Here is a 22,468-nt window from a genome sequence, read left to right as displayed (position 1 = left end):
CGGGGAGTGTGTTCAATAAACTGGAACATTTGTAGTAAATAAAAAAAGAAGTCGCGGGATTTTAGCAGGAAGTTACGGGACAGGCACCAAAGGATGATGTCTGCCCTGAGATTTTTGCAGGCACAAACTGTACAGGAAGTGGGATTATTCATAACTGCTTCCGATACCCTAATGAACACTAATCATCATGAATGCACAGTAAGAAGAGCATCTGGCGTTATCCGTAGAACTACACTAGGCACGGCAAAAAATACCTTGGAAAAGGGAATGAGGAGAAGGTCCATGTATTGGAGATAGGATCTAAATAATTACATTTTGTCATTCAATGCAGGTCCTTAACAAATACAGAATGCGGAATAAGCCTTTGGGAGTATGCTTGATTATAGACTGCATTGGCAACGATACAAGTAAGTGCTAGGAAAAATTGAATTCCTCCTTAACTGCTGGAGTCTGCAACTCGCGTAATCTTTTAACAGCTCAGATTTGATGAGATGGGCTCAGGCTCCCAGTTTTTCTTTGCTTGTAAAACAACGGTGGCTGAAAGCTCAAGTTGATAATTAGGTACTTGGCATCGGTATAGGGACCTGAAGTAGTTGAATTTCTCTACAAACCGTATCTTGTAGGTCTGTCACAAAAAAAGTCTTCCAGGAAGGAGAGGGGAGGCGGTCCCTAGATTAACAGATCACACAAAGTTTTAATTTCCCTTAGATTGTGTGATAGGTTTTAATAATAATAATAATAATTTATTATTTATACCCCGCCCATCTGGCTGGGCTTCCCCAGGCACTCTGGGCGGCTTCCAACCAAATATTAAAATACAGCAATACATCAAACATTAAAAGCTTCCCTAAACAGGGCTGCCTTCAGATGTCTTCTAAAAGTCTGATAGTTGTTGTTCTCTTTGACATGTGGTGGGAGGGCGTTCCACAGGGTGGGTGCCACTACCGAGAAGGCCCTCTGCCTGGTTCCCTGTAATTTGGCTTCTCACAGTGAGGGAACCGCCAGAAGGCCCTCCGCACTGGAGTTCAGTGTCTGGGTAAAACGATGGGGGTGGAGACGCTCCTTCAGATATACTTTGCTAAGACTGTGTATATACATTATACCTTTAAAGCACATTCCCTGCTCCCTACAGAATTCTGGGTACTGTAGTTTAATAATTGCTGGGAATGGTTACCCTGTGAGGAGTAAACTATAGGGCCCAGAATTCTTTGAGGCAAAGAATGTATTCTGAGTGTACTTTAAAGGTATAGCCTGTACGAAGTCTGAAAGTGCTGTTTCCCACTTACCACTACATTGTACAAACCAGTCCCTTCCAATTTGTTGCCGTTTTATAATAAAACAAAGCAAAAGGGAAGCTTTTGATTCAGTAATGCCCAGTGTTATGTACTGAAGTTCTCACTCTGTGCCAGCAGGGGGATACTAGATAGCTTTCACTTAGGTCCACATATGCAAATAAGGGATTGAAAGTGACATTCAGTGATTGGATAGTTACAGAAAATGGTTACTGTTGCATTCTAGTGGAGCTCTATATAAGCAGGCTGGCTGAACCCTTCAGTCCAGTTCTGTTCTGTGAATAAACAAGAGATGTTTGAAGAATCGCTGTGTCGTCTGATATGTTCACCCACAAGTTAACACTGGCGACGAGGATGGGATCGATGGACAACAGAGCACAGCCAGATGCAGCCACCCATCGAGCGGAATTACTGAGCTGAAACACCGAGCGAAATCACTGAACAGAACCAATTCAGAGCTGACCGTTCTGGCTAGAGCACGGTGTTCCATCCATCGCTTCCACATCGGCATTGGAACCATGGCTTCACTTGTGCCTCTACCGCCGTTTGCGCCAGCCTCTGAATCATGGGACTCCTACCTCGCTCGGTTCAACTTCTACCTCCAAGCCAACGAGCTGACGGAAGTATCATAGGAGCGTAAACGAGGCCTATTCCTCAGCCTCTGTGGGCCTGATGTGTTCGAGATGGCCGAGCATTGGTTGCGCCTGTAGCAGTCCAGGCAACACCATGGGACACGATTCAAGAGAAGCTCTGCAACCACTACGCGCCAAAGCCGTCCAAGATTGCTGCCTGCCATGCATTGTACCACCAGAACCAGGCAGAGGGGGAGTCAATTAACAACTACACCACCGCCCTCCGACAGGCTGCAATGCACTGCAAGTTCCGAGACTTAGACGATGCCCTGATGGATCGAATCATCTGCGGGGTCCGGGACATCCATCTGCAACGGTGTCTCCTCGCCACGCTGCAGAAGCCATTGAGTAGGCCGTGGCCTCAGAAGCTGCTGAGATCCGCAAGGCCAGCAGCCCGCGTCTTGCTAGGAAGCCAGTTCCAGTGCAGAGGCCAGCAGTGATGAGGCATCCTCCAGTGAAGACAATGACGTGCACCAGACAAAGTGGGAGCGCAGGAAGTTCCAACAGAAGTCCAAGGGCCAATTGGAATTTGCGGGCTGCGGAGGCAACCATTTCCATGCCAAGTGTCAATTCAGAGACGCCATCTGTAGGAAGTGTTCCAGAAGGGGCCACATCGCTAAAGTCTGCCAATCGGCTCCGTCCCACCCCCCCCTTCACCGACTTGCAAGTCCAAGTCTTCACTCCAGTCTGCCAAGGAAAGCTGTTTCGCTCTCACCAACTGCCGCTGCCCGTCTGGAACCACGATTGGCCAAACCGACTCGCCTACGCGACGCAAGCTGAACGTCACTGTGCTCATTGAAGGAGCTCCATGTGACATGGAGATCGACACCAGGTCTGCCCTGTCCATCGTGTCTTGGAGCACCATCAAAAGACTGGAACCCAGTGTCCAAAAGGCAACTCGACTCTCACCGCGTACACCTGAGAGACTACCAGGGAAACAACACTCCTGTGGTGGGCATTGGCCGGTTCCGGATCGCCTTCAAGGATTTTTCAGGCCTGCTCCGACTGGTGGTGGTTGAAGGTCAGCGGCCAAGCCTCCTAGGGCTAGACTGGTTTGATGCCCTCGGCCTGGAAGTCACCGGCGTCAACTGCATCTCTAACGCAGAGACTGAGGGTCTGGTCAAAGACTTTGCTGAGGTTTTTAACAGCACTTTGGGTCAATATACAGGTACGCCTATCTCCTTTAGCCTTGATCCACAAGTCCATCAAGCTAAAGCCACACCGGGTTCCCTTTGCTCTCAAGGCTAAGGTGGACAAACAACTGGACAAGCTGATCACCCAAGGAGTTTTGGAGCTGGTTGACCATGCCAAGTGGGAAACCTCCATCGTCACGCCTGTTAAGCTGGACGGGTCGGTGAGAATCTGCGCCGACTACAAGTGCATGATCAACAAGGCATTTCAGCAGCATGCTTACCTGGTTCCTGTTGTCCAACACTTGCTGCATTCCCTGGGTGAGGGCAAGGTCTTTGCTAAGCTGGACCTTGCCCAAGCCTATCAACAACTGCCCGTTGATGATGCCACCGCTGAAGCCCAGACAATCGTCACCCACCGAGGGGCATTCTGTTGCCGCCGTTTGCAGTTCGGGGTGAGTATGGCTCCTGGCATCTTCCAAGCCTTATGGAGCGTCTCCTGCAAGGGCTTCCGGGCATGGTGCCGTATTTTGACGATGTCTTGGTGTCCACAGATTCACACCAGCAGCTCTTCGAGCGCGTCTGCGCCATGCTGACCAGGTTCCAGAAGGCCGGGCTCAAGGTAAAGTGGGAGAAGTGCCAGATCGCCGTTCCACAGGTGGAGTTCCTGGGCTATCTTGTCGACGCCTCCAGCCTTCACCTGACGACATCCAAGATCCACGCTATCCAGCAGGCCCCCATCCCAAAGAACAAGTAGCAGGCGTTCCTGGGACTGCTGAACTTTTATAACATTTTCCTTCCCTCACAAAGCCACGGTGGCTGAGTCTCTTCACCTACTCCTCAGCACGAAGACACCTTGGTCCTGGGGTCATCGGGAGACGGCCGCCTTCAATGCAGTCAAGGCTCTCTTTTCATCAGACAGTGTGCTGGTACAGTACAGTGAAGCCAGGCCGCTGGTCCTTGCCTATGACACCTCACCTTTTGGCATTGGCACTGTTCTTAGTCACTGTTTTCCAGACGGAAGAGAAGCACCGCTTGCCTACTTTTCCAGGACGCTATCTCCAACTGAATGGAATTGCAGCTGCGATGGACTGTTTCCCTGGCTGCCTACCACTACCGGCTCGTCCATTGCCTGGGGAAATCGATGGGCCATGCCGACGCCCTCAGCCGTTGCCCTCTTCCAGCGTTTGTGGAAGATCCGGCTCCTGCTTCATCGCTCCTCCTGATTGAGGATCTTCCGGCAGCGCCTGTATTGGCTGCCACTGTGGCCTCCGCATCTGCCCAGGATCGCACCATCAGCCGTGTGCTCAACTGGGTGCGGAGGGGGTGGCCACAAAGGCCTTTTGCATCGGAGTTCTAGCCATTCACAACCAGACAACACAAACTCTCGGCTCATTGCGGCTGTCTGCTGTGGGGAGACCGTGTCGTGATTCCCCAAAGACTCCGTCAACGCGTCCTTGAGGCTCTGCACGTTGGCCACCTGGGAATCGTCAAAATGAAGGCGTTGGCTCGGTGTTACGTCTGGTGGCCTAACATGGACGATGCCATCACTGCCTGGGTTTCCGACTGTCAAGCGTGCCAATAATCTAGGCCTGCACCACCGGCAGCTAAGGGATGCACCTGGGAGATGACAAAGACACCCTGGTTGAGGGTGCACATCAATCTGGCCGGCCCCTTTCATGGCCGGACCTTTATCATAGTGGTGGACGCCTATTCCAAATGGCTGGAGGCGGCCCTGATGCCCTCCACCACTACCGAGGCAGTCATCCGGGTGCTGCGAGGCCTCTTTGCGACGCATGGGTGTCCTGATGTCCTCGTCTCCGACAACGGACCGCAGTTCACCTCATGCACTTTTGAGCGGTATCTTTAGGGACTCGGGCATCCGCCATGCCCTAACGGCAGCATTTCATCCATCCAGCAATGGGCAAGCAGAGAGAAAGGTGCGCTTGGCAAAAGAGGCACTGATGCGCCCGGACCGGGGAGACTGGCACGAGCGGGTCGCTGAATACTTGTTAGTGCAACACATCACCCCTCATGCGGCCACAGGGTGGAGTCCTGCTGAACTGCTTATGGGCCGCCGCCTCAGATCGCTCGACCAGCTGCACCTGGACTTTGCCGTGGCCGAACCCCCGGGCTGTGCCAACGCGCCACAGTCCTTTGTTCCAGGAAACCAGGTCTTTGCCTGGAACTTTGTGGGGGACATTCCTTGGGTGCCAGCCACAGTAGTGGGAGTCACTAGACCTCACTCGTACCAGGTGGCACTCGAAAACGGACGTTTGTGGCACCGGCACATAGACTAGCTTAGGTGCAGGGTTGGGGACTTGGACACTACCATGGTGCCCCCAACTGCGTTTGTGGCTCCAGAACAGACACTTACAGATGGTGAGGCTCCACCTACACCTCTCACAAACTGCAGGCGTGGAGCCGAACCAAGCCGCTTCAGAGGGTCTGCCAGACTTCCCATAGACTCAGACCACTGCCGTGCCTGACATTCTGCCAACTCCACTTGTGGATGTTCCACCCACAGCAGCGGATCCAGGGGACTTGGTTTCAACGCCACCTAGGGTCGCGCCACAGCCTCAGCAAGAATCGAGCGCCCCCCTGGACCTGGGTCCCCTGCGGTCTGGCAGAGTTTCCAAGTGCCCAACTTATTTAAAGGACTATGTTGTTGGACATGTAATACTGTCGGTCTAATGGAAGTAGGTGAAATGTAACCGATATGCTTCTGTGCCTAATTGAACCATTACGTGTAGTGCTGTATATACGATTGTAACTCACGCCTTATCTTGGTGGGGAGGGGTGTTATGTACTGAGGTTCTCACCCTGGGCCAGCAGGGGGATACTGTAGATAGTTTCCACTCAGGTCCACATATGCAAATAAGGGATTGAAAGTGACGTTCAGTGATTGGATAGTTACAGAAAATGGTTACTGTTGCATTCTAGTGGAGCTCTATATAAGCAGGCTGGCTGAACCTTCAGTTTAGTTCTGTTCAGGCCTGTGAATAAACAAGAGCTGTTTGAAGAATCGCTGTGTCGTCTGATATGTTCACCCACAACTTAACACCCAGAACAATCCAAATAAGACAATATGGATGCTATGTGTTTAAAAAGAAATGGAAAAAGTACAGTCAAGATAGCATGCAGTTGGGGAGGCATAATTAAAGGCATAATCTATATTTTATAAGCATTTTCTTTCCTGTTTGTGGTGTGGAAATTTTGCCTGGATACGGCCTTGCATGTATCACTTTGTGTTTCCTTTTTGCCTTGAACCCCACATCCACTTTTGATCGGAGAAGGAAAATTTACGCTTTTTCCTCCACGTCCTTCCGACTTCAAGGGCTAGTCCCGGTCTATATTTTCAGCACAATGAATCATAGAATCATAGAGTTGGAAGAGACCACAAGGGCCATCAAGTCCAACCCCCTGCCAAGCAGGAAACACCATCAGAGCACTCCTGACATATGGTTGTCAAGCCTCTGCTTAAAGACCTCCAAAGAAGGAGACTCCACCACATTCCTTGGCAGCAAATTCCACTGTCAAACAGCTCTTACTGTCAGGAAGTTCTTCCTAATGTTTGGTGGAATCTTCTTTCTTGTAGTTTGGATCCCTTGCTCCGTGTCCGCTTCTCTGGAGCAGCAGAAAACAACCTTTCTCCCTCGTCTATGTGACATCCTTTTATATATTTGAACATGGCTATCATATCACCCCTTAACCTCCTCTTCTCCCGGCTAAACATGCCCAGCTCCCTTAGCCGTTCCTCATAAGGCATCGTTTCCAGGCCTTTGACCATTTTGGTTGCCCTCCTCTGGACACGTTCCAGTTTGTCAGTGTCCTTCTTGAACTGTGGTGCCCAGAACTGGACACAGTACTCCAGGTGAGGTCTGACCAGAGCAGAATACAGTGGCACTATGAGATGGTAGCCAGCACAGCACAGCACAACGGTTAACGTATTAGACTAAAAGCTAGGGGAACCAGATTCAGATCCTCAGACAACCCCCTACTATGAAGGCCCGCTGTGTGACAACGAGCCAATCTGCTCATCTAATCCATTATTTCATAGGGTGGCTGTGCAAATAAAATTGGCTAGGGAGAAAAAGCCTGAAATCCCGCTATGAGCTGCTTGGAAAAAGTTAGGATGTAGCTGTGAGAAAACCAAATGAATAAAAATGCTGCAGTGGTTTCGTTGCTTGTTGTTGTTTATTTGTGTCCGACTCTTCGTGACCCCATGGACCAGAGCACACCAGGCACTCCTCTCTTCCACTGCCTCCCGCAGTTTGGTCAGACTCATGTTCGTAGCTTCAAGAACACTGTCCAACCATCTCGTCCTCTGTCGTCCCCTTCTCCTTGTGCCCTCCCTCTTTCCCAGCATCAGGGTCTTTTCCAGGGAGTCTTCTCTTCTCATGAGGTGGCCAAAGTATTGGAGCCTCAGCTTCAGGATCTTTCCTTCCAGTGAGCACTCAGGCCTGATTTCCTTCAGAATGGATCGGTTTGATCTTCTTGCAGTCCATGGGACTCTCAAGAGTCTCATTTCAGATTGCATGGGGTGGCTTCATTTTTAATTTTCTCCTATTCAACAAAATCTCCTTGCCAATAAACAGCAGGAACAAGCTAGCAATTGTAAGATTCTCTCTTGTCCCACTCCATAATGTGCTATTTCTCTGCCCACTGGGATTTTGTTTGTTTATATTTAAATCTATGAGGAGGTTCAGAAGTGGTATCTCCCTCCTCATTCTTAATGCATGTGTGTAGGCCAGACAAGATCCTTTATCTGATCATTGCTGAAATCTGCAAGGTGCTGAATGGGCTTTTGGGATCTGATCAGAGCTTGGCTTGATGGCATGCTGCCAATTGTTTGCAAAATCTGCCTTCCCTTCTCTAAAAGATTGTAGATTTCCTACTGTGGAAGTAATGAGCCAGAATCGAGCTCGAAGTGGTGGGGAATGGGGACGACAGTCTCTTAACAGAGCCAGGAGAAAAATTGTGAAATCAGATCTGCTTACAAACCTGGATGGGAAACTCATCTTAGATAAGTTTACCTGAACTCTCTGAATGGGATCAATTGCTCTTTCACACCTCTAACCCCCTCTGCTGTACTCACAATTGGGTCCATTAATGAATTTTTGGGGTGGATCTAACCAGGCCTAGGAATACATTCTCGTGAGAAAAAGCAGAGGTGCCTAATTCATGCTTGCAAAACAATATTTCGCCTTAGTTTTATAGTTAGAATCTAATCTATTCTCATTATAAAACTATTGTCTATTCTGTCCATAACTGTCTTTTTCTACAAGCTTTAAAGCATTTTTGTGTGTTGCTTCCCCCCTATGAAAATGCACAAAAATATATATTTTTGTTTCCTTTGGAATTTTTTTTTTTATGTGATTGCAACATTTTTTAAAAGGGAGGCCCAGTCTAACCCTTACATGCCCCTGCTTCACCTCCAGCCATTTATTTATTTTTTGGGAAAATTCCCCACGCGTCTCTTACATAAGCAAAAATAAAAATCTCTTGAGGGCTTGATGCATGCTACTGGAACACACAAGTGGCTAAAAATAGCAGAAATGAGTGCAGTCAAGGCCGTTTTGTGCCTTTGGGGGTGATGAGAACAGAGGAAGAAAAGGAACAGTAACCTTTTCTCGCCTGTTTCTCATCAGCAACCATCTGGGGAGACGAGGCAGTTTTATGCACAGCTTAACACGTCTCGCCAAAATTAAATGTATGCAGGTTAATTATTGTAAGGATGTGGTAGAACTACAGCCAAGATCTCTGTATCTGGATAGGTGGGAGAAAACTAGAATTACCAGGCAAGAAGGTACAGTGTTACCTCAGGTTAAATACTTAATTTGTTTAGGGATCTCCCCGACCACCACCCCTGCAAAAATAATAATAATGTTGGATTGGGGATTTTTTGTGCGAAGGTTGCCTATTTTTTAATATTTATATTTCCTGTTTAGGGAAGCTTTTAATATGTAATGCTGTATTGTTTTTAACACTTGATTGGAAGCCGCCCAGAGTGGCTGGGGAAACTCAGCCAGATGGGTGAGGTATAAATAATAAATTATTATTATTAATTATTATTATTATATTGGAGGAAGTTTCTATGCCCGTCTTGCTTCCTGCTGATAATCCTCTGGGGTAAAATTGTTCCGTGGAAATTTTCGTGACAGGTTATTTAAAAGTTAGACAGGAATATGTGGTGTGCTTTAGATCCTACCCCCCACCCTCCCCACCCCCACCCCCGCACACACAAACACATAACAGAGTAAACTGTGAATTAGAGAGAGGTATAAAGATGCAATCCTGCCCTCTGATGGCTAGACTGTGTATTAGTGTTTATGAAGGAATGAATCGAATCACTTCCTCTAAAACAGCTTAGGGAGGTCTGAGCGTGCTCAGTAGTTGTAGAAAGGTGGCTGTTTGATTGCTGAGAGAAAAAGAAGAAGAAGAAAATGGAAGAGGGTAGTGGAATGAATGATTTCCTGGTGTGGGAGAGCATGGTTGGTGGAATCCCTGAACTCTCGGCTCAGCGCTTTAAAGGTAAATATCAGCACCTCAAATTGGGCCTGGAAATACCGTATTTTTTGCTCTGTAAGACTCACTTTTTCCCTCCTAAAAAATAAGGGGAAATGTGTGTGTGTCTTATGGAGCGAATGCAGGCTGCGCAGCTATCCCAGAAGCCAGAACAGCAAGAGGGATCGCTGCTTTCACTGCGCAGCGATCCCTCTTGTTGTTCTGGCTTCTGAGATTCAGAATATTTGTTTTCTTGTTTTCCTCCTCCCAAAACTAGGTGCGTCTTGTGGTCTGGTGCGTCTTATAGAGTGAAAAATATGGTATATAGGCAGCCTGTGTAGTTAATGTAAAGTCTCCATAATTTGCTCAGATCTTTGAGCAGCAGTGTTCTGGCAGCCCTATGCTGTATCAGTTGCTGTTTCGAAACTGCCTTCAAAGGCTACCCAATGTAGAAAGCGTTGCTGTAATCCCACCTGGATGAAGCTAAGCCAAGTGTGGGGAATCTTGGTCCCATCTGGCGGCGCGGTCAGGGATGGAGTTGGGACTCTACCAACATCCAGAGGCCTGCGAGTTCTGCATCCCTACCTGCCTGCGGACTGTCTCGCCAGAATGGTGCATGCTCTAGTTATCTCTCGCTTGGACTACTGCAATGCGCTCTATGTGGGGCTACCTTTGAAGGTGACCCGGAAACTACAACTAATCCAGAACGCGACAGCCAGACTGGTGACTGGGAGCGGCCGTTGAGACCATATAACACCGGTCTTGAAAGACCTACACTGGCTCCCAGGACGTTTTCGAGCACAATTCAAGGTGTTGGTGCTGACCTTTAAAGCCCTAAACGGCCTCGGTCCAGTATACCTGAAGGAGCATCTCCACCTCCAGCGTTCTGCCCGGACACTGAGGTCCAGTTCCAAGGGCCTTCTGGTGGTTCCCTCACTGCAAGTAGCAAAGCTACATGAAACCAGGCAGAGGGCCTTCTCGGTAGTGGCACCCAGCCTGTGGAATGCCTTCCCATCAGATGTCAAAGAGAAAAATAACTACCAGACTTTTAGAAGACATCTGAAGGCAGCCCTGTTTAGGGAAGCTTTTAATGTTTAATAGGTTATTGTATTTTGGTGTTCTGTTGGAAGCCGCCCAGAGTGGCTGAGGAAACCCAGCCAGATGGGCAGGGTACAAATAATAAATTATTATTATTATTATTATTATTATTATTATTATTATTATTCCAAGTGACAGATTGAAGTGTTTGCTTGGCGATGTATCTGTGGCTTGCTGTTTAGAATAAAATCTTTAAAAATCTTCTCACTCACTTGTGCTTTGTATTGCCTCATTTTAAAAGAACCACCTTGCATTTGGCAAGACCCTTCCACAATTTCATTTTCCGGGCACTTTTCTTTCTCCAGGTATGCTGAAGGATACCTTCCGAGCCCTGTCCTTCGAAATCCGCTGTTGCCTGTTCCCGAGTGTGGACGCCTTGGTGCGCGAGCTGTTCGACGTCGCGAGGCTGAAGCAACACAAGGACTACGACTGCTTCGTTTGCATCCTCGTCAGTCGAGGGAACGAACAAGGCATCTTCTGCACAGACCAGGGTGCTCCTGCGTTCTCCCTGGAGAGGTTGAAGAATTTCTTTACTGGCGATGCGTGTGTCTATCTCTCGGGGAAACCCAAGCTGTTCTTCGTCCAGAACTATGTTGAGCGCGGAAGCAGGCAGGAAAATACCAGCTTAATAGAGACAGACGGAGATCTGTGTACCATTCCGCAAGGAGCAGACATTCTCTGGAGCCAATGTATGCTGGATGCATCACACCTGGAGAGATCGCAGAGTCCATCTTCTTACTACCTGTCTGCTCTAGCTGACCTTCTGACTGAGCCGCACAAAAGGTAGAAAGTTGGGGGGGGGGGAGGGAGAAGGCTTTTCCCTCAACGTGAACAACAGCAAGGCACCGTATTTTTCGCTCTATAAGATGCACCAGACCACAAGACGCACCTAGTTTTTAGAGGAGGAAAACAAGAAAAAAAATATTCTGAATCAAATCTTGTACTAAACTATTTAATAAACAACCAAAGGGTGTCATCATGATACCCTGAACCTTGAAGATACTTATATCACCCCCCACCCCACCCATCCAGGGAAGCTGCTAGGTGTTGGGATACTGCCAGGGAGATAATGTCCATCTGAGCCCCCATGCCGGCTGCCGGACGATCCATCGACCTCCTGTAGATTCAGTATCAGCAATTAGCGACACGAAGCCTAAGAAATAGCTTGCCACATTCTTGGGCTGGTGCACACTCTGTCAGCAGAATTCACACAGCAAAAGTTGCACTCAGGAGGGTATCATTTAGAATGTTTATTCAGCGTTGGTCAGAACAAAGAACAAACATGACTGCCTGCTAGCGTGTTCTGGCGCAGAGAGAGAGAAAACGAAAGCAATAGCAAACATAAACATCCTGAGAAACAGGAAATACGCAGACTCTGTGACTCACAAGCCTGCTCTCTCTTAAGGTGGAACGGAAATATCCTAACATCTAGGTAGGAGATCAGGACAGACAAAAGGAAGAACTTTGCACAATGTATGGTTAAAAGACAGAACTTGCTACAAGACTGAACGACAACTACTAGCTTGGGTGACTTCAAAAGGGGGTTAGACAAGGGTCACTGCGCAGCTCTCCCTCTTGCTGTTCTGGCTTCAGCGATAGCTGCGCAGCCTGCATTCGCTCCATAAGACACACACGATACGATACAATACGATACGATATCTTTATTGTCATTGTCCCATGCAGAACAATGAAATTGAAAAACTACATAAAAACTACATAAAACATTCAAAAAACCCTAAAAACTCTGAAACCCCATTTTAAAATACACTATACTATAGAGATCCCTTATGCTGGGTTTAGAACCAGAATTGCATTTGCATAGAAACTTTCTCAGGCGGCTAGTCCTAGCCTTTATGACTCCAGAACTTCTTCCAGAAGGCAGAAGCTGAAAGAGATCATTTCCGGGGTGCATACTATCCTGCGCTATCTCTGCCGCTTTCTTATGGCACCTGACAGCATAGATTTGATCTAAGGTGGGAAGAGTGCACCCAATTATTCTCTCTGCAGTCCTTACAACCCTGGACAGCATTGTTTTTTCCCTGGCCGTGCAGCTCCCAAACCATACACAGAGATCATAAGTTAATACGCTCTCTACAGTGCAATGGTAAAATGCCATCAACAGGTCCTTTGAGAGATTGTTTTTCCAGAGGATTCTCAGAAAATATAACCTCTGCTGTGCTCTCTTCACCAGGTCTTTGCTGTTTTCTCCCCAGTTTAGGTCGTCTCTCAACTCCATTCCCAGAAATCGAAACACCAAGACCTGTTCCACGCACTTCCCCTCAATAATAAGTGGCTGAATATTCAATTTACATTTCCTAAAGTCCACAATGATCTTTTTACTTTTTAGGAGGGAAAAAGTGCGTCTTATAGAGTGAAAAATACAATAATTCCACTTTTTCCTATGGGTGGTTCCTGTGTTGCATTTTTGTATGAGCGCAGAAAATGGACAGAAATATGGGAATGGTTGCAGAACTTAACCCTCTGAGGAACTGCTTTCTCTATCTATCTATCTATCTATCTATCTATCTATCTATCTATCATTTATCATCTATATCTATATAATTTTATTCTTCAGATTTTTTAGTTCTTCAGATTTTAGAAATTTACAATCGATTATCCAACAACCAACATAAAAAGAAAATTTCAAAGTATCTCCTGAACTCCCCTCCTCCCCTTTGTGGGTCCTTGTATTAACCCTTTCCTCCTGCATCTGGAGAGCCACTGGAGAGCCAGTGTGGTGTAGTGGTTAAGAGCGGTAGTCTCCTAATCTGGGGAACCGGGTTCGAGTCTCCGCTCCTCCACATGCAGCTGCTGGGTGACCTTCACACTTCTCTGAAGTCTCTCAGCCCCACTCACCTCACAGGGTGTTTGTTGTGGGGGAGGAAGGGAAAGGAGAATGTTAGCCGCTTTGAGACTCCTGAAGGGGAGTGAAAGGCGGGATATCAAATCCAAACTCTTCTTCTTCTTCTTCTTCATCTTTTCTATTAATACAAATCTTTTAAATTATTATTACTGTTATTAATTTCATTTCTATACTGCCTTACATTTTTAAGAAAAATCTCAAGGTGGTTTACAGCATATTAAACATCAGTAAGAACAATCCAGAATCAAATATTTCCGAAGAAAGTCCAATATAAAGTATACAGTCAAAGCAACATAATGAACAGGAAACTAAAATATTATCTGAAAGGTTTCAAAATAAAACATTACAAAGGAGGTCAACTGCAGAATTCATATTTAACACAAACAAAGTTAACAAAAAAAAAGAATCTTAAACATTTCGAAAGAAAACATTTCTAACTGAAGTCAAATATAAAATGCACATTTAAAACAGCATAGTGTTTACCCAAAATTCAACACTGAACTACAAGTGTTATTCCAATCCTGCTAGTGGTTTTAATTGCTTACAATGGTTTTTAAGGTAAATTACATATTTTCCCCATTCCTTATTAAAATTTTGGTCTTCCTGATTTCTGATTCTTCCAGTCATTTTTGTCCATTTGGCATAGTCCATCAACTTAATTTGCCGTTCTTCTCTCTCTTCTTTCCATCTCTGGTCAAGTGACATCCGAGCAGCTGTTGTCGCATAGGCTGTTGTCGCATACATAAATAGTCTTTTCTGATCCGTTGGAATTTCGGCACCTAAGGAACTTCTTTCACTTAAAAAGCCAATGTTCTGGCCCAGGGGTTGGCAAACGTTTTCACTGGGGGGCCGGTCCATTATCCCTCAGACCTTGTGGGGGACTGGAGTATTTTTTTAAAAAAAAGAGTCCAATTCCTATGCCCTACAAACAACCCAGAGATGCATTTTAAATAAAAAAACACATTCTACTCATGTAAAAACACCAAGCAGGCCCCACAAATAACCCAGAGATGCATTTTAAATAAAAAAACACATTCTACTCATGTAAAAACACCAAGCAGGCCCCACAAATAACCCAGAGATGCATTTTAAATAAAAGCACACATTCTACTCATGTAAAAACACCAAGCAGGCCCCACAAATAACCCAGAGATGCATTTTAAATAAAAGCACACATTCTACTCATGTAAAAACACGCTGATTCCTGGACCGTCCACAAGCCAGATTTAGAAGGCAATTGGGCCGGATCCGGCCCCCGGGTCTTAGTTTGCCTACCCATGTTCTAGCCATTACAAATAATAAATTATTATTATTCAAAGAGATAACTACCTGACATTCAGAAGACATCTTAAGGCAGCCCTGTTCAGGGAAGTTTTTAATGTATGATATATTAGTGTATTTTGGGTCTTTGTGGAAGCCTCCCAGAGTGGCTAGGGAAACCCAGCCAGATGGGCGGGGTACAAATAATAAATTATTATTATTCAAAGAGATAAATTATTATAGCACTGGAGAGAGGAACTAGGAGCATTGTAAAGGGGTGGTCTAAGGGAGCTCTGAGCTCCCGCCTCTCTTCCTCATTTTTAAAAACAATCTCCTTTTCTCCCCCCCTTTTTTTTTGCTTTGTTGATGAAGCATATTTCAAAGCACAGTGCAGGTGAGACCCCCAGCTACCTGCCCACCATCTTAAATTGTGATACGCTCCACTGTGTCCGGTTGCCAAAACATTACGGCAAAGTCAAGAGCGGTTCATCTGGAAATTACCATATTTTTTGCTCTATAAGACTCACTTTTTTCCTCCTAAAAGTAAGGGGAAATGTGTGTGCGTCTTATGGAGCGAGTGCAGGCTGCGCAGCTATCCCAGAAGCCAGAACAGCAAGAGGGTTCGCTGCTTTCACTGCGCAGCGATCCCTCTTGCTGTTCTGGCTTCTGAGATTCAGAATATTTTTTTTCTTGTTTTCCTTCTCCAAAAACTAGGTGTGTCTTGTGGTCTGGTGCGTCTTACAGAGCAAAAAATACGGTACTTTTTACAGATTGCTATGTGGCTATTGACAACTGTCACTCTTTTCCTCCCCCTTCTTCCCTTACAGGAAGTTGCATTTGCTGGATATCCTGGTGGAGCTGAACAACAGAGTTTATTCGCGGAACAGGACTCACCCTACGGAACAGTATTTTGTCATGCTGAAACATACCCTAAGGAAAAAGCTTTTCCTCTCTGACACCTAAATACGCCAAGCCTAACTCGCAGCAGGTGTGCCCTAGGGAGGTCTCCCTTTGAATGCCATCCATTGGTTCCCCCTGTAAGGTCAAGAACCACCAGCTATGGTAGGATTTTGTCCCACCTTTGTGCCGCCAGGTACCGAAAGTTCAGATAGATAGATGCTGGGTTATAGGACCACATAATCTAACGCAACATAGAAGACTAATAGACATCACTGATCACACCTCTTCATTTTTAAACTTCTTTCTCACAACCCTTTTGAGAGTTCCCTTCTGCCCTTTTTTCCACTTGGGGGTGGGTGCAAGGTCAATGGAAAGGAGAGGTCCAGACCTTAGGCACCATAGATCTGTCTGAACTCACAAGTGGAGAGTAATGGCACACTAAACTGAGGATGTGGCTCAGTTGAGCCACGTCGATGGAAGGGAGCACTTTTGCTTGGTCAGAAGAATCTGGTGTAAAGGCTACGGGGGGAAGGAAACTTGGCAGAACTTGTTTTTGTGCTCTTTCTGTTGTTCTTGAAGCTCTAAAAACAGGTGCTGGGGACTTCCATCAAAGCCCAGCAAGCATGGCCAGTGACCAAGGATTAGGGGTACGGCAACATCTGCAGGGCCAAAGGTCTGAAATGCTGGAATTGTGTGTGTGCAGAATTTTCGGCTTTCAAGCAATATTTAGCATCTTCCTTGCGTGTACCCCAAAATATCCCACCTATCTAGAACTTCAAAGTAACAAAACCAGCTTTCTACCAAGTACAGACGGCCCATTGTTCTGTCGTCACATAGAACTGGGACTGCACTATTCTTACTGGGGCTTCATCTCTTGGTGTTAATGGCTGATTAAGTAAACTCTCATGTGGGTGGTAAACTGTCCTTCATCTTTGTGTCCCCAGATTGTTGCAGGACTACAATTCTCATTATCCCTGACCATTAGCTGGGCTGGCTGGGGATTATGGGAATTGTAGTCCATTTTTTATTTTTGTAAAAAAGGAGACTGAAAATTGAACATTCTGGTGGTATGACAGGAAAATAGGAAGAGCTATGTTTGTTCTTGGTTGGGGGAAGATCGATCTGCTATCCTTGATGTTGAATTGAATCGGAAGGTGTTTTCTGCTGTTGATTGTTGCTGGACTGTTAATTAGAAGCAAGGTTTTGAGACTCGGATATGTACTATTAATATATTTATTTATATTGCTTATTTTCTTCAGATATGTATATTTCACCTACACGTTTGATTGTTGCTGTTTTTTAAAGATTCTTTTCGATCATTATTCCCTGGTAATTTGTTTCTGTTTGAAAAGTTCTTTCTAATGGGATCTAAAGAAGCCCAGTTTTTCTAAATGACTTCTTGAATACTCTTTTACATGAATTCATTTAAGTTTATTTAATTTGTGCATTCTACTTTTCTATTAAGATAACAATCAAATTGGCTTCTAATATTGTAGCTTTCAGAATGAATTTTAGTATAATTCAGTATCTTATCATTTCTTTCTTTCTCTTTTAAAAAAATGAGACTGTGCATTGTAGGAAATTGAGCAAAACCAATGATCAGGTTTTTTTGGTACTCTTTTCATCTCACACTTAAGCATGATCTAAGACTAAAACAGTACATGCCCTTACTTGGGAATAAATTTTGCTGAACTCAGTAGAATTTGCTACTCAATAAGCATGGGCGAAATAGGGCTGAGAAGAATAGAACCTTTTAATTATTTTTAAATGGCTCTTACATTACCCATTGTTAATTTAGAAAACCTGTAGCCTTCCAGATGTTGCTGGACTAGAACTCCCACCATCCTTGAATGTAGACTGTGTTGGCTGGGGCTGATGGGAATTGAAGTCCCAACATCTGGGGCTCCACATCCTTGATATGGGAACGACTCCTTTTATGCACAAAAGAGGCTCCAGGTGTACATCCTTTGCAGAGTTAGTGCCTTTTTCAGTCCCATTGATATCAAAGGATTTAAGTATACCTTAATTCTGCATAACTTGGGTGGTGTCTTAATAACACATACTTGGGGGGCTAAGCCCCATTGAATCCTTTGAGTAGGCATTCTGTGATGCAGCACAAAACTACTTGTGGATTAGTTGCCAAATGATGGTTCATGGGGGAAGATGGCAAAGACCAAATGGGAAATGCAACTAGATGTTAGGGGTGTACAAATGTCTTATTTTATTGAATTCCGCTTGTATGGCTTCCTTGACTGAAGTTTGGGTATTTCTAATAGATATTTTCAGACGTTCTGGAAATTATGCTCTGTTAGGAGTGATACGCAGCTGTGAATATCTACCAGCCCATCAGACTTCTGCTGGTGCAATGGGACGGACACACCCCGCCCCAATTCCTAGGTCCTTCATACATTCTCAAGATCTGCTCTGGAGGGTTGGAGAATCCTCTAGAGCAGTTTTGGGGAGAGACCAAGGACTGGGGTAGGAGGAGCAGGGGGCTGGGGAGGAACAGGGAGTCAGTGTTGGCTATTCTCCTATAACCAATATTAAAACTATTATGTTTCAGGTATTATATTAGTATTTCAGATATTAAATTGAATCTTGTCTTAAGGGACTCATTGTTAAATAATAAACTGCTCTCTTAACATGCTTTAAAAGGCTAGAATTTTCCCCGTTTTAGTCACTTGACAGTACTTCAGTGTTACAGGATCTCTGGGGTGCCTCTTCTGGTAATAGGCTCGCTCCTTAATTTTTATGCAGAATTAGGGAGGTTGAGTCTTAAGCATGCTGAACTCTCTATAAAGAGCTAAGATTGTTGTGCCACCTTAAAGACTAAAATAATAAATACGTTCATCTGTAGGGTGCCACAAGACTTTCTGTTCCTTTTCTTGCAGCAGGCAATATTACAGCTGCCTCTTTGGAAATAACTCATGTGGGATCCGACTGTAAGGTTGCAAACCTGTCCAGATACCTAGAATTAGTGGGAATTTCTTATGAATGTACCGTATTTTTTGCTCTATTGGACGCACCGGACCACAGGACCCACCTAGTTTTTAGAGGGGGAAATCAAGGGAAAAAATATTTTCCTAAGGCTAAAGAGGAAGCCAGGGCAGCGTGCGGGATGGATCGCGCTCGCTGCCCTGGCTTCCTCTTTAGCCTTGCGCAGCCTCCCCCCGGCTGGAGAGGTTGCGCAAGGCTTTTCCCCAGGAGGGAGAAGGGACTGACTGGCCGTGTCAGTCCCTTCTCCCTCCTGGGGAAAAGCCCGCCAGAGCCGCGCGAAGCTTGTGTGTGGCTCTTGGGGGCTTTTCCTGCCTGCCACCCCCCTGCATTCGCTCCATAGGGCGCACAGACTTTTCCCCTTAGTTTTTAAGACGGAAAAAGTGTTTCCTATGGTGCGAAAAATACGGTACATAATATTGGGTTGAATGATTATTTATATTAAGGCAACAACACCTGCAAACCAATCCTTTTCCTTATTCATTTCCTTGTTGATTTTTAACGACGAGGGGGAGAATGTCCCCACTACCACCATACGCACACAAGGGCTGCAGTAAAAAAAAAAGGTAAAAGGTAAAGGATTCCTGGGCAGTTAAGTCCAGTCAAAGACAACAATGGGGTTGCAGCGCTCATCTCGCTTTCAGGCCGAGGCAGCCGGTGTTTGTGGCACAAAGGGACACTATGATGGAAACCAGAGCACATGGAAACACCATTTACCTTCCTGCCACAGTGGTACCTGTTTATCTACTTGCACTGGTGTGCTTTGGAACTGCTCGGTTGGCAGGAGCTGGGACAGAGCAATGGGAGCTCACCCCATCGCTGGCATTCGAACCGCCGACCTTCTGATTGGCAAGCCCTAGGCTCTGTGGTTTAACCCACAGCGCCACACGCATCCCAAACTGCAACTTACGCAGAGGTTAAGTTCCGGGGATCGTGCCTAAAGCCAAAATTGCATATAATCAACAAATACTGGATGCAATGGTAGGTGGGACTGCCAAAGACACCCCCCCAACCCTCCTCTTTCTATTATTATTATTATTATTATTATTATTATTATTACTATTACTATTGTTATTAATATATTGCCATGCACATAAAGCGAAATGTGAAAGGTTGTGGGCTTACTGCATAAACAAACCAAGAGCAGTGCTCAGATGACAACAACAACAACAACAAAAACAACAACAACAATTGTATCCCATCTGACTAGATTGCCACAGCTGACGGAAATCCAGCCGTCATGAGATGGTGATTAGCATAGAAAAATGACACAGAAAGCCAGCTATATTTTCATGATGGAGAGAGCAGCCCCTCTGTCTGCCCTTCTCCGATTTATTCTCCTTTGTTCTGTGCAGCCGCATGGCCGTTAGCCAATCTCATGTTACCTCATCCGGTCAAGCTTTTATTGCACCCATCGCCATATAGGGTCATTACATTCCAATACATTGTAAAGCTCAGAGTGCTGGTCACGAGGTCCGGAGGTACCCTGCAGTATTTACAAACCTCTGTCATGGCTATATGACTCCCACACCCAGCCACTCAGGATGTCTTCCAACATATATAAAAACATGATAAAACATTGAACCTTGCTGTAATAGTTTTAGAAGTATTGGCACAGAGATTAAGATGTAATCAAGATATTAAAGGCGTAAGAGTGGGACAGAGACAATATAAGTTAAAAGCATTTGCAGACGACATGGTGATATCTGTAGAAGAACCAATAGAGTCAATCCCAAAAGCATTACAAGAGATAACATTTTTTGGAAAGGTAGCAGGTTTTAAGATTAATAAATATAAAACCAAACCCTTGGTTAAAATGTGAATGATGAGAGGAAAAACAAATTGCAAGATGTATCTGGTTTAAAGATGGAAAGAAAGGTTAAGTATTTAGGTGTATGGGTAACAGCAAACAATATAAATTTTAATAAAGATATTTATCTAAAAACCTGAGAAAGAAATTAAAAGAAATTTACAAATTTGGAACAGAATGAATCTTTCACTGTTAGGTAGAGTGTGGACCATAAGGATGAATGTATTACCAAGAATGTTATTTCTGTTTCAATTGATTCCGGTGACTGGCAAGACAGACAGTTTCAACGCATGGCCAAAAAGATATTTCTAAATAAATTTGCAAGGGAAAAAACTGAGAATAAAATATCAAATATTGATAGATGCAAAAGAAAGAGTTGGTTGTCCCCTGCCAGATATGAGACTATACTATGAGGCATCCTGTCTTTATTGGTTGAAGGAATGGGTGACATTACAGAATTCACATATTCTAGACTTAGAAGGTCATGACAGTATTTTTGCTTATTTATTGTATGCAAAGGTGAAGTTCATAAAGGATTTACAAATCATAATTAGGAAAAAATTGTAGAGTGTATGGGATAAATACAAGCATTTATTAGAGGTAAAACACTACATTGGCTCTCGTTGGAAGAAAGCATAAAGAAAAAGAATATGATAGAAGGGTGGACAACTTATAGAAATTTATTAAAACGAGGGAGGAGAGTATAAATTAAAAGAATTTAAGGAATTATTAGGGAAATTAACAACATGGATACAATATAATCATTTGAATGAAGTATCTAAGAAAGATAGGATACAAGGGTTTGGGGAACAAATATCACAATTGGAGAGAGACATGTTGGAATGTAACGTAAACCAGAAGATTTTCTTTTGGGAATTATAGGGATAGAACTACCGAAACTGTATAGAAACATATTCATATATGCTACTATAGCAGCAAGAATTTTACTTGCCCAAAAATGGAAAGAAGCAGAAGTCCCAGCAAAAGGAAGAATGGATACAAAAACTTATGGAATATGCAGAAACGGTGAAACTTACCGGAAGAAGAAATCAAGATAACAAACTTTTTATAAAAGAATGGAACTGGTTTATTGAATATTTACAGATAAATTGTAAACAGATACGAACATTGGAAGGGTTATTGTAACAACCTGCAGTTGTGGAGTATATATTTAAAGTAGATGAATAAATAAGCAAATTAAGTTAATTTGGATATACAGAAGATATTAAAAATAAATTTAATGAACTGCAGAAAAAGGGCGGAAGGAAGTCAAGCTTTGAAATGTTAAAATGATTGTAAAACTAGTGAAACGTATAAATCTGAAAAGCGGAAATAAAAATTTAAAAACTCAAAACATTAAAGCTTTAAAATCTTCCCTATACAGGGCTGCCTTCAAATTTCTTCTAAAGATATACTTATCTCCTTGACATCTGATGGGAGGGCGTTCCGCAGGGCGGGCACCACTACTGAGAAGGCCCTCTGCCTGGTCCCCTGTAGCTTCACTTCTCTCAGTGGGGAAGCTGCCAGAAGAAGGCACTTGGTGCTGGATTTGAGTGTCTGGGCTGAAGAATGGGGGTGCAGATGGTGGGAGAAGAGGGGAAACTTGCATCCCCCAGAGGGCACTGGGCTCCACCAACCTCAATGCGCCCAATCTGCTTATTTATTAATTTTCCTTGTTTTCTTTTTGAGTGTGGGGGAAGAGTAGGAAAAAATTCTTAGGAGATCAGATCGGGTGTCTGTACCGGGGGTTTGCAACCCCACAGCTTTAAGATATAAATATTTTTTTATTTAAAAAACGCCGCCCCCCCAAACAACCCAGTTGGCCTGATATATGAACCCACTCTGATCCATTTGCAACAGAAAGAGGCACACCTGTGAAATACCTGATGTAGGTGAATGATTGTTCAGATGCAAGTGTGAACTATTGCCAGACATCCTTGTATCGCTTCAAATGCAGTGCTCTCAAATGGCAGCAGAACACA

The 22,468-nt window shown here is 44.8% G+C and overlaps 1 protein-coding gene across 6 annotated transcripts in view; it reads left to right on the top strand.

Annotated features, from left to right (window-relative positions):
- Positions 1-21,847, top strand: part of CFLAR (CASP8 and FADD like apoptosis regulator) — a 43,960-nt gene extending 22,113 nt beyond the window's left edge. For 5 of the 6 annotated variants that reach the window (XM_081882920.1, XM_081882924.1, XM_081882923.1 and 2 more), the window contains 3 exons: positions 332-407; positions 10,965-11,442; positions 15,610-17,004. In XM_081882920.1, the coding sequence (XP_081739046.1) occupies positions 332-407; positions 10,965-11,442; positions 15,610-15,745 (690 nt within the window). In that variant the 3' untranslated portion in view covers positions 15,746-17,004. Of the gene's footprint in view, positions 1-331; positions 408-10,964; positions 11,443-15,609; positions 17,005-21,368 lie in introns of those variants that run through there. The other variant, XR_014161936.1, reaches the window with a different exon arrangement.
- The last annotated feature ends 621 nt before the right edge of the window (positions 21,848-22,468 follow it).

The sequence above is a fragment of the Podarcis melisellensis genome (genome assembly GCF_964234715.1).
Source record: "Podarcis melisellensis genome assembly, chromosome: 1".
In the NCBI taxonomy this organism is placed as follows: Eukaryota; Metazoa; Chordata; class Lepidosauria; order Squamata; family Lacertidae; genus Podarcis; species Podarcis melisellensis.
This window is presented reverse-complemented; position numbering and strand designations above follow the sequence as displayed.